This window comes from Anopheles coustani, chromosome 2 (assembly GCF_943734705.1).
Source record: "Anopheles coustani chromosome 2, idAnoCousDA_361_x.2, whole genome shotgun sequence".
In the NCBI taxonomy this organism is placed as follows: domain Eukaryota; kingdom Metazoa; phylum Arthropoda; class Insecta; order Diptera; family Culicidae; genus Anopheles; species Anopheles coustani.
In genome coordinates, this window is record NC_071289.1 from 2,416,158 (window position 1) to 2,429,058 (window position 12,901).

Sequence of the window (12,901 nt, forward strand, 5' to 3'; positions counted from 1 at the left end):
ATTTTGTGGCAACTTCCTCTTCCGGAACCATTAGCCGGCCGGTCAACGATGTCGGGTAAATGTGTGAAACCTATTGACGGAAACACAACGCAAACCCGTGTGTCTGTGTGTCAAGAAGGGATGCCGGCTTTCGCCGGTGAAGATTCTTTCACGTGGAAGTCGGTAACGATCGTCGAGCCCGCATCCAACGAATGATGGTTTCGTGGAAAGTTTGACTAATGATGATGAACTCGAAAATACCCCCTGACGAAACCAGGGAGCCAAAGGGGGGAAAACGATCGACCAACAAAACTCCGAGAGCAGATCTATCCGATCTCGTATGACCTCAACACAACGGCGTATGTTATCTTTTCGATTGAAACCTTTTTATCTTCCCTCCACCGACCACGATTAGGGAAGCGAACGCAAAAGAGGAAAATTGCGTAGTCATAAATTTTCCAACGCCATTCGAATGTTAACGGACCACCAATGATCGGGAAGGCCATATCGATTCGTCTCAAAATCCACCTTTATTTTGCCAGCCAGAGGTTTCACAGATAGTTGCTTTTCTCTGCTCACTGAACATATTTTTCCTTTGTTATTGTTTATTCAAATCGGTCTAGCTTCTTCCTTTTCCCGGAGGTACTGTTAGCCAATGCCTGCATTCAGACGAAAGCAGGAAAATATGTTCGCAAAATGTGTTATTCTTCGCCATTGCTTAGTGATTGGTTTTAAGATTGCATTTTTTTTTCAGATTTCCTATCGTTGGAAATTCCCTTCCCACGATCGCTTTCTTTGAGTGGATGTCAAAGTAAAAAAGATGAAAACATTTATTCATCCACTGCCTTGCTATAAAACAGACATCATTTTTTGTGAAGAGAAATGTGTTTTGTTTGAAGTGAAAAACAAACCGAACAAGGTTTCGTCTGAACAAACTATCGAACAATAACAAGTTAATATTGAGACAGCTTTTGATATATTTCAACTTTCTACAGATTATTACGACTGTATGAAAGCAGGTTGAAGTTTGCTGAGGAGGTAGACAAAACATTTGCATCTAAATCGATATTATAAATCGGAAAATGGAACAATATGCAGATCTTAGGAACTATAGCACATCAAAATATGCAATTTATGAATGGTATCGTTAGTAATATTTGCAGCACTTTAAAGATTTAACCAACAAAAGGTAAGATAAACCCATGTTTTTACGAAACTAGTTTTCCCAACAAGCAACTCTCTCTCTTGTTCGCAAAACTAGTCAACGAATGCGATGAAATATTTTCTCGTTATTTGCGGTTCGTTAAAAATTCCCAAAAATTCTTTTCTCCGAAACGCCACAGCATCCTGCGATCGTCCGATCTGTGATGGCGGAATGAAACAACAATTCAACCACACGAGAGGTTAACATTCTGAAAACGTGCGGATAATTACGCCTGACGAATGACTTACGCGAGAGGCCGGATGTGTGCAGACTCGGTGACAATGTTCGGTCTCAGGGAAGAAGAAATGAAGGCCTAGCGAGGTTTACCCGTGTCTCGCTGACTTCATGACCCATTTCCCACCGGCGCTATTACGATTGTTTTCTTTTCGAGTTCGCATCCTCGTGGCTCATCATTCATTCACTCACGCAAAACGCAACGCCAGATGACAAACAGCCTTTCGGGAAGCCTTCGCGAGTCAAATTCTTCGTTTTGAGCCAGTCGGTCGGTATTTGGGAGGTATTCCTTTTTATTCATCTCTGCTTTGTTCATTTCAAACTCATTTAACGAAACTGGAACGTTAAACTTGGGAAATGATTACGATTCTTAGCTCTCTTTTATACATTTTGTGGGAAAATATCAGTATTTCATTTCATTCCAGTTTTTGTCTTGTTTCATGGGAAGTAATTAAAATTCTCTCTAAACATACAGGAAAATTACGTGGCTTTAGTCACTACTGAAAGAAATCATCTTCATCACATCAGAATAAAAACTCCTAATTTATTTTGATATTATAAAACACCGAAACAAACTTTTAATTGAATCCTTACGAGACTAACCAAACTTTTGCTCAAGTTTGTGCGAAAGCAATTAAGATTTTGCCCGTATTCTTGTTGGTTTCCGTGAAAGCAAAGTATGTATGAAGTATACGATACGCAAACACTAGCAGACAAAAACCACTTTCTTACAACACCATCTGAAATCCTACCAGTCATTTTCGGTTAATTAAGTTATGCTGTGAACCTATTTTAGCTTCTTATAAACCGTCCTAGACTGTTTCTTCTTGTCACTTGCGTCATCGTTCGAGTCTCCAAAGATGAGAGTTTCAATCGGATCAAAGCACCGAATCCAAATTTCTTTGATAGATCGTAAAACGATCAAACACGACATACATAAAAGCCTTTAAAAAAACAAACATCAATTTGATCGGGAAAGGAAAACAAATTGTCCCCGATGAAGACAACCGACAAGACGGTGGTCTTCTAAGAGCAGCGTAAAATGGGAGATATTTGCCAAATGAGCTTTCTGTCACCTTGAAAAGAATGTAAGGCAAGCGTGTTTATCTGCGGCAAAACCACAACGCGCTTTTTCGCTGGAAGCCTTTTCGGTTGCGTTCCGGTGATAATCGCTTGGAAAACCAGACCGACGAGCTGCTGATTTCTCTGCGCTTCTCCTTTCACATGCAAATTGGACCGGCAACGTTCAACGAAAGCTGGAAGAAGAGATTAGCACATTTCGTCCGCTCCCGTCATCGGATGAATCGTGACGGGCGGCAAAAGAGCAAGTAAAAGTGGTACGTTTCTTTTCGGTTTCCACTGTCCACCCGTGTGGAGGAATCTCGGAAGGTGGAAAGATGCTAATTGGAAATCGCACAAAACCGAAGCACATCACAAACGAAAAGGGAGCCGAAGGAAAGACGAACGGTATGTCCAAAGGCTAAAGTTTCAAAGATGCGGGTAGTTACACTGATTTATGAGAGTGGAAAACCCTTGGCACACGGAACCATAAGACACACCCGCGAGCATAATCATATGGGCGGGAACGTGCCGTAACCGAAACCCTTCGAAGCATCAAACGGGAGTCTTCGTTTGGCGAATTTTTGAACACCTCCAACTGGGAACCCCCAGGTGAGTTATAGACGATTATCTCGTGGACCGCCCGTGGTTATCGTGATAGATAGAAATAAAGATTTCCGACGTCCAGAGTCCGGTCAAGTTGGGGAGGATTTAACCTACATTTTTCCCTCAGTGCGATACGAGATATTCGATAGCAAGCGATCGGTGGTGGTGGGTTGATTGGCGTCAACCTCAGCAATCTCGCAACTTTCGTTTGATCGTTTGATGGATGTGTGTCGATGCGAGATGGCAAAAGCGAAAGTCACAAGTCGGGCAAAGAGTCGAGAGTGTCTTCGATCCTGTTTTGCTTCCTGGTTGCTCAAGCTTCACAAAGCCACACTAAACAATAGCATGATTGATTGCGATACGATGTAACTATCAGCGCCGATCGACGTCGATTAACCTCGTGCTGGATTTCTCGCACTAACATTCTAGAAGAGCATTATTTGGTGCTTAGAAATTGTACAAGTTTCTGAAAAAAACGTGAAAGGGGACTTGACTTTCTGTGGAAATCGAGGGAGGGGGGGGGAGACATAATAAGCATAACAAAATATGCTAGGCTTTAGGCGATTGGTGTAGAAAGGCCGCGCATTGGAATGGTACGTGAGATGAATTCCTTACTGCTAAGGTGTGGCTTTGGGTAAGCCTTATTGTCCCATTATCGTTAGCGACGAAGGCATAAATGATGCAATTCGATGGGCTATGTGTTATTGTTTATGAGCTTCACAGCATGAGGATTTAAATACGTTGGGGCGTTGAGTAGAAGGAGGCAACAACGAATGTAATTCGTATACGAAATTTAAACACATTATCCTCCAATTAGGTGTGTTTAGGCATTCTCGCATTCTCACCCACGGGAATATTAGATTAATTCCACTTCAAACCGAAGCCGTAGCGTGATTTATCGACGCGGTCGTTCATCATTTCGGGGTGATAAAATCGTTCGAACGCCTGCGCTTAATGCTGTTGGGGATTAATGAGGGGTAGATGAGCTCCAACGGGGGCGCATTTACCAGGATTATGACCCATCGTCTCATAAATTCCAACCTTAGCTGAATAATTGAAAATTAATTACAGTACGTTTTTTTATTTGTGTTTGTGCATTTCGGGGGGTGGGGATTTTCCCCGGGCGACTCATTTTGATGGCGAAGCGTTACTTGAACCAGATCATCGTGAATGATTGTTGTTCGACGAGCGGTAATCTTCTTGTGTCCACTGCTGCACTCAATGCATCGAATGCTTTAATTTGCCTTAATGAAGTTGCTCAATTAACAATTATAATTACGTTAATCCGATGCATAAGTGCAATCGCATAATCTTTCCCACCACGTGGCACGTGCCGACCCCCATCCTCATCCCGGACAGAGAGATATCGACAGGCGGAATCGAAACGTACTCGGACGCGTTTATCCACCAGTGCTGGGGTTTGGCATTCCAATGATCGATTCATTGGAAACATCAGAGTCGGTCGCGGAAGAAGTTGAAGGAAAGTGATGAATAAATCATGATTAAATAATTTACTCCCCAACCAACAACACACACACACACACAGCACCAGCCACCATCCAAAAGGTTCATTCATGTCGACTGTGGAAGCAGCAAAAATGGAAATAATTTCTTTCGGAGAAAGCATGCCAGAGAACGAAGGATGAATATAAAGCGTAACTCCACTCCAGCTTCAGCCGGGTTGCGGCGGACGCAATGGATGCCAATAATTCTCAGCTCATCGTTTCAGCAAAACTTCTTCCGGTCGGTTTCGCAGCGCGCTTTGGAGATTGTATTAATTTTCAAAAGTTATAATTACACGGGCGCGCGTGCTTCCGTCGTCTGGCGTCGTTCTGCCGGAGATAAACTGGAGCGGGCTCGGGAGCCGCTTAGCGTCTGAATGATGGCCATAATTATGGTGGAAGTCCGGGAAAAATGCCGCATTGCACCTCGTCTAGCGAGAAGAATTACTACGAAGTGGTTGTTTACCTCGTGGCGCAGTGGAGTGAAGCTTGGCGATATTATGTTATCCTTTCTGAACCCCTTTCCACGTCACGGTGAAAGATATTTTCCACTTACAAATTGAGCGGGACGAATTTTGCCAATAAAGAAAACAAAAAAATGTTATTTTGGATGCAGATAAAAGTAGAAACAAAATTGTAAAAGCAATGGCCTCTAAACTTTGATAAATCTTTAATGAAACACTCAACGCACATAAAGCAAACGTTACAATCACGTTGATCTCACGTCAAACATGTTTCAATTAAGGAATAATTAAATTATTCTCATATACATCCGACGGTTTTGGAATCGCAATCGATATAAGCCAACCAAAAAATAAACATCAATGAACTCGACACAAAACTGAGTCGGTAACAAAATCAACTGACGCTAGAATCCGAAATCCAGTCGCAACGTTTGCCCAGAGCAAAATCATCTCCTCTGATTTATTCATATTCGAGTGCTTAAACAAGCTGCCAGTGAGGTCCGGTAGGCAAATAACCAACGTGATCGGAACCGATCGAATCAACCATGGAGTCGAAATGCTGCGGGATTGGGAAAAGTCCGTGTTCCATATTTATCCACCGTATTCTACCAATTTGTCAGTGCATGTTTGCCTTTTTGGACTTGGTTGGAAAATGTCAACCGGGGGCAAACAACACCGGGACCGATAGTCCGGCTTGCAACTGCATTTATTTTTCATCAGCTTGTCACACCTCTTCCGCATTTCGGCCGTTTCGTTGAACTGCTGCAAACAGCCCAATATTTGAACATCATCAGCTCGATTCGGAGCCAAACCAATTCCTACTGGATTATTGATGGTACAACTCAAACTCAACTCCGAAAAACTAAGCAGGAAAAACAACGACCGTTGACGACATTTCCAAGTTCAACAAGACCGCTTCAGACAGAGTGTACCGCACACCAAAATCGCTGTCATCGTTGGCATCGATCCAGTTTCATTCGATTCAAACTGAAGACAAATCAACCGCTCGAGGAGAAATGTCCAGCAAAAGAAGGATTAGGTGGAGACAAGGTTCCGAGCCGAAGTCGTGTTGGTTTTTTGCCCTTTTTTCCCCGTGGAGAAAATATGTCCGAAACACGCCCTCACCGGCGGCTTGTTGAGTGGAGTGGATTAAATTTACCGCGTCCCCTCAACAAGCTCACCTCGGACTCCGAGTGGAACGCCGATGCTGTCCGGATGATGTCGGAGAGAATTTATAAACTCTTTCGTCGGAACATTCCAGCGTCTGATTGACACGCGGTGGGGTTTTCTATTTCCCTGCAGTCCCTCCGAGCTGACCGAACCAAATCGCGGACATATTTATTAAGCGGGAAGTGTGTTTATACTTTCTGCTGGACTGCCGATTTATCCCCCCCGCACCCCAAGCCGGGTGGAATGCTGATTTGTTTCGTTGTTTATTTTTCGATCGCATATCGTCCCTTTCGGAATTTTACGTAAAAATAGGCAAACCCCCTCCGGGCAGTGTCTCTCTTCCACTTCCACGTACAAACACCGTGTTAGTTAGTTGTTGACCCTGCGGTTCTCCCGGGGGTATATCATGTTCACCCAGGCCAATCCAACGTAGCGATGCGGGATTGGGATATTTCACCAGTCCCGTATTTATGTCCGGCTGGCAGGCAAGCATGTAGCAAGGTGACGATCTTAACCTTTCGCAATGTTCGACGAAGACGCGAGCGAGAAAAGTGTGAAATAGTTTACGGTCGGTGTGCTCGGTGTGTTGGCTGATTTATTCCCCTCGAACTTTTCGCGTTGGTAACATGCGTTTCCATTTCCCCCCCTCCGAGGGGTTCAGTGCGGGCAAGTGTCGTTGAACTAACGAGACCGGGAACCGATCGGAAACGCTGCACTGTGGTCATGTTGTGGTGCTCAAGGTTAGTCTGGACTCAGCGGATCGGATTTAGCTTCGGTCGATCGATGCTAGCAAAAAAAGAAAAACGCACGCGAACAACCTGGACGAACCAATCGACCAAACCGACATGTGGTTTCGTAATTTTCACTTTCTCACGCAATTTTTCACTTCACGCAGAAAGGAAGTTTTGCTACAAACCCATCCTCCACCGACGGACTCACCCCGAAGCGACGTTGGCGCTTGCTCGGGACGAGATTTATCGTATAATTTGATTTAAATTACACTTTGCCGCGTATGCCACTTCCACCACACCGGGGGTTTGAGTGAAGCTTGCTGGCGCCTTCCCTGAATCGGACTCTAACTGGACTTGGATGCACACCACCAGGTCTTGGTTGCCCTGGACAGCCAAGCCGAGCGGTCGCAGCCAATTACGATAGCCCGCCGGCGTTTTGATTAGCATCCTGCACTGTTGCACTGCGCTCGGGTGTCGGGGTTCCTGCCCATTCCAACAATCGATAGAAGTAGAAGCAGTTGCAGCTCGCCTGTTGTAAACCGCTGCGACGGCGTTCGACCATGAGACTCAGAGAATCGGAAGCTACAGCAACGAACAACGAACAGCAAATCTTGCCGACGGGCAATAACACTTCAATTTCCTCCGTCCACCAAGAGGCCAAAGAGGCAGGCAGTAAGCAGCTGGACAAGATTGGCGATCGCGGCGACAGAAAGCTACCCGTTTTAATTAAAAGGCAAAACAACATGCAAAAGCCGACACGGAGCACAGTGCCGGCACCTATTTTATCTCGTAAAACCAAAGCCGAAGGCTTCGGCGATGGGGGTTCGCTGTTAAATCCGCAAATGGTCGACAGGGTGGCGTAATATCTTCTCGGGAGAACTCGCCGCTGGAGAAGTGACGATGGGTTGAGTATAACGTAACGTCCGAGCTATTAATGAAACCGATGGCTTTATTCACGATCTTAGCGAGGAAGTTGAAGAACACTTTTAACATTAAATGTTCACAGAATAATGATTGCGTTATACATAAATCATAGATAGTGATCTCTCGATGAATATTAGATGTCATAACCCAATGTCTTTTTAGACTCATTTAAGCATTATGAAATGCCCATGCACGTTCCGACACTCTTTCCTAATCTCTTTTCTAATGGAATGATTTATTTTACAGCATAATTGTATGACTTCCCAGTCGTTCCAAAGAGAATCCACTTCATCACCTGGACAATATTGACCCGGACTCTGCATGGCTATGCGATACGATAAGGAACATTCCTGTTGCCGGCAGATGAAAGATCTTCTCTCTCTCCCTCTATCGAACATCATCTCGATACCATTAGCATCATCATTACTCGGAGGAGTGAAAGTGTCATCGATTGAATATTGATAAGTACTTCGATTTCCGTTCATAATTGATATCTACTCCCGCAGATCTCTGGGTCTCCTTGTCCGAGTCGATGTCCGAGGTATCCCTCGATGCCTGCCGGGTGCAAGTGCAATTTGCCACTCGACCGGCCTCTGACATGGGAGACGTTGGTAGGGAGTGATAAATGGAAGATTGATTTCCATTTCGTCTCCGTCGGTGGAGTCGTCTCACCCGGGAAGGCTAGAAAGCATATACACTGGACCAAGCCCAGCTCCATCGGTATTTTCTGCACATTTTGTCAGAAGGAGGCGGTAGCCTACGACGACGTCGAACCGGGAGATCCGGGATTTTATCTTCCGTGTCTGTCCTCGGGGTTTCATTGGATTCATCTCAATTTTGCAAGGCTGCCACCGGTGACTGCAGGGTAATGAATGATGCCTGAGCATTACCAGGCCTTTCCTTCACCTACAATGTTCAAACGTTTTTCATCAAGCCATTGCGGAGACGGGTAATGACAGGTAGTATTAAAATGATGCTCCAACCAGTCAAGTGCATCGCTCGGAAAGCAGAGGCTTTGATTATAACCTCAACGGTGCTTCAATCGGGCCACAATTAGATCACCATCGAACCCTCGTATTTCAACCTTTGATTTCCCTTCGGTTTGAATCACACAGAATAATTTATCATTGGCGTGTAATCGATGGACTTCCTCTGAAAATGAAGGCAATCGTAACATTTGGGAATCTCAACCCATGGTAATAGGAGTGACAGCTTGATTTCAACCAATGCTGTTATTTTAAAATCACTAAACTGTTTGACAATTCACACCAGGTAGAGAAAAACCAACAACGTTTGAGCTATGTACATATTTTCTTGATTTCATCAAACATTCATTCCTTAATTGAAACTGTACAGCACTTCTTCATTTGCATATACAAAAATTAATGATTCCTTCCTTCCATCAAGTCTTGTGTGTGTGCAGTGGCATGTTGCCTGCAGACTTGCCTTTCTACTACCAACAACAAACCGAAACATATCGTTTGGCAAACGGGGAGTCACACACGATAGTAACCATCTTCTAGAGCGAGAGTGTAGTCATTAATTTTTCAAAGTGCACTTTGAATATCCTGCGGATACGAATCCTTCAATCCGAAACAATCCAGACGGTGCATCCTGGAGTGTTGATACTCTTCAGGAAGCATGTCTAGGTGTGTCTATTGGAACTACATGTTGCGTGGAATCCTTGCTGGTTCTTCATCGTGAAACTAATTGGTTTGGTAGCAGTAGTTTTGTTAAACGTAACGAAATATTGCACACCTTGAAAGTCGTCTTGTGTACAATATTAAAAAGGTTAGATATAATCAAAACAAATATACGAGGAGAAATTCCAACTGTCCTATTTCCGTTCCAATATCTAAATAAATGAATAGGAGTTTCAGGAATTCAGCCACAATATTTACATCCGATGATGACCACACTAAGAGCACCTTGAATGATAAATGGGATGCAATCGTCGAAATGCATCCATCATAGATCTTCCGGGAGGCGTTCACATGCACGCAGAGCCAATCAAGTCTAGGTATCGGGGCTGAGTTTAGCCAACAAACAAAGGCAGTGCTCCGTGTTGTTGCTAATTTATGAACATAACACAGCAACGTAGTTCCGGTTTGTCAGAATGAAGAGGTAGATCATTGTCTCTCTCTTTCGCTCTCGTATAAACCCCCAAGATATAGGTAAGTGATCGACCGTGTTCACGAGGAGATGCTGCTTGGCCCACATGAAACGGAAGTTACGTCAAGAGCTTCAAAGACACCTTGTTTCCTGTGGCGGAAGTAATTTAATCTTGCTCCGTCTGTATGCCAGGAGTGGACTGCTGGAGTCCAAAGAGAAATATTTGTGGTTAATATTGATCGTGAAAATGGAATCGGAAACCAGTAACCTAGCAGCAAGCGTACGGAGAGGCTGCTCTGTGGACGGGGATTAAGGGAGGCGAACCATCAGTGGGAGACGCCCTCGTCTTGATTCATATAATTACCATAATGAAATGAAATGAAATGTTAGTCGATTTGATTGCTTGGTCGTCCGCCGTGATTGATGCATCGATCGCTTGGCTTAAAGTGTGTGGGTGCGTGAGCCCACGAGCTTACGCTGGAATTTGGTCTGACGACGTCCTGCGTTTAGGGGATAGGCTTGGAATTTGTTGCTCCAATCCTGATGCGGTTTTCACTCACCGTAGAACCAGCACTTGGCTTCACCGAACCGTGGCCGCAAGTAGGTATCGTTGCTGTCCGGCAGGTTGTCCAGGATGGCCGCGACGCCGGCAATGACCAGCGGAACACCCCACGCGTACACCTCGTAGATCCGGAGCCGGCAGACTTCCTGGCTTTTCTCCAGCGACGTTGGCCGTAGATCACTGCAACGAGAGAAGAGAGGAAATATTATAAATACCGAAACGTAACACTGACCCCCCGCCGCTCGCTACTTCTGTAGACCTCCCTTCCCCAGGATGCAGCTTGTGCTTGTGGTGCTCCAGCCTTTCGCTGTTGTAGCAGGAAAATCGACGGAAAAGATAAATAAAGAGACATGCATGCATGAATAAATAAATAGTTTTCCCCGGCTTGGCAAATAATACCCGCACGCCTGCAGACGATGCAGCAGCAGCAGCAGCATCATCGTCGTTCGTCCCGCCAGCAGGACATGCTGATCCCGATGCCGATGCCAGACTGCGCCAATGTCTGCGTATGCAGAAAATGAAGCTTTTCCGGAGCCGGAGCCGGAGCGAAAAGGTCGGCATATGAAGTGCTAACGGTGGCACCACTGGTGAACAAATGAATTGGTGTACCGAGCGACGCCGGGATAAAAGGAGGACCAGGGATGGATTTCGTTGTGGAATGTTTCCTTCCATTTGGATGCTTCGGCAAACTTTAAGCACTCGTGCTGTGAGGTTTGAATAGTTTTGATGCAAAAGCGAGAATACAACACCATTGGCATGTAATTGTAAAGTTTTTCCTTTGAACTCGGAAAAGAGAATTCAAAGATGTTGACTAGTTTGGGAGTTATGTAATTGTAAAACACAGATCATACCTTTTGCCTCAACTTGAATAGCAAGCAAATCGATAAATTTTTCCAACAAACCAGAATCCAATTTTGTTAATCTTTTTTTGTTAAATGCAATTCTCTTGAACCAGGAAATGATGTAAGGCAAAAAGTATTTTTGGAACGTTTGTAGATAATCTAAATTTACCCTCACTTCTTCGTTCTGTTTGCACTCTATTTGGATCCACGGGTATCAAAACGGGCAAACCCCAAACATCTCAATGGAACGTCACTGATTTCATTCAGTTCTAGCAATCTACGTCCTTTGCGAGGACGAAAGATCAACTGAATACTACAGCCAGAAAAAAAATGACCGGAAATATCCTTGACATGATTTATTCAAATGCCGTGCTCTTCAATATTTCACATCCTCTTTGCCATACTTTCACCAACTCGTAACGAGGACGATATGACAGCATAGCACGGACACTTTTTTTATCAGCAATTCATGTTTTCTTTTCTGTTTTCCGATTCTTGTCCAGTATCTCTGCTAAGTTTTTCTTTTTGCTAAGGAAGATTTCCTGCTCTCAAGATGTTACCGTTGAGTGTTTCCTCTCGAGGCTTTCGAAGTAAACTAGTAACGTTGTTATCTGTCGTTTTGCGAGCAGAGACGCCTTTGGGGGTTATGAATTGCATTTCCTACATTGGGAGAGTTTTGATTTCTGGGTATCCTTCTTCCTCCTTATCTTCGTCAACCCCAAGAGGCAGCAGCTTGCCCGGGGTTTTTTGAAGTCCTTTCGGAATGCTTGTTTTGGGAAAAAGGAAACCCAAAGCCTACTGTGGTCACTGGGCTCGACCTTCGTTGATGTTGATATGGGACAGCATTTTATGAAAATTTATGATTCCAAAGTGAGACTACGACACGCTTTGCTTAGTGGAATGTATGTTTGCGCTACTGAACGAACAGGAAAGGTTCAAAATGCGGCCAAAGGATCCAACACGTGCAGAAAAGTGTCCTCATACTCGCCCAAGTCAGTTCAATACTGGAGCGAAAATTGTGTTTTATTAGAAATTCGGGACCATTTGGATGTATGATTTATGGATCGGACGTGAGAACCAAGCCGGAAACGGAACCATCGACACAGTCTGGCAACACGATTCACACCCGAGCATATGGTTTGCCATTTTTCGATCTACTTTCCGAGCTTTGAGCACGTGATAAAAGTCATACAATGGCACGAAGAGGTCACTTCATGTTTGCGGAGGAATTTACTTCTCGATACTGTAAAAGATGTCCCGGGAACGACGACAGAAGCGGAGGGGGGATCGAAAGGTAAATATTCATCCTGGAAGCTATTAATCACTGGGGTATGATTTTATAATGCAGCCACACACGAGCATGAAAGGGCCCATTAGCAGGAAATCATCGGGGCATTGATTTGCATATCAATCGATAAATCGCGCGCTAATTGTGTCAACGGTCTCCGCCCCGGAAAAGCTGAACAGAAGACGGAAATTGAAAGCAAAGCAGACGCTCAAACGACGGAACCG

The 12,901-nt window shown here is 44.5% G+C and overlaps 1 protein-coding gene across 2 annotated transcripts in view; it reads right to left on the reverse strand.

The window, feature by feature from the left end:
• Positions 1 to 12,901, reverse strand: part of LOC131267073 (probable G-protein coupled receptor Mth-like 1) — a 143,596-nt gene that overhangs the window by 17,092 nt on the left and 113,603 nt on the right. For both annotated transcript variants that reach the window (XM_058269828.1, XM_058269829.1), the window contains exon 5: positions 10,546 to 10,727. In XM_058269828.1, the coding sequence (XP_058125811.1) occupies positions 10,546 to 10,727 (182 nt within the window). The remainder of the gene's footprint in view (positions 1 to 10,545; positions 10,728 to 12,901) is intronic.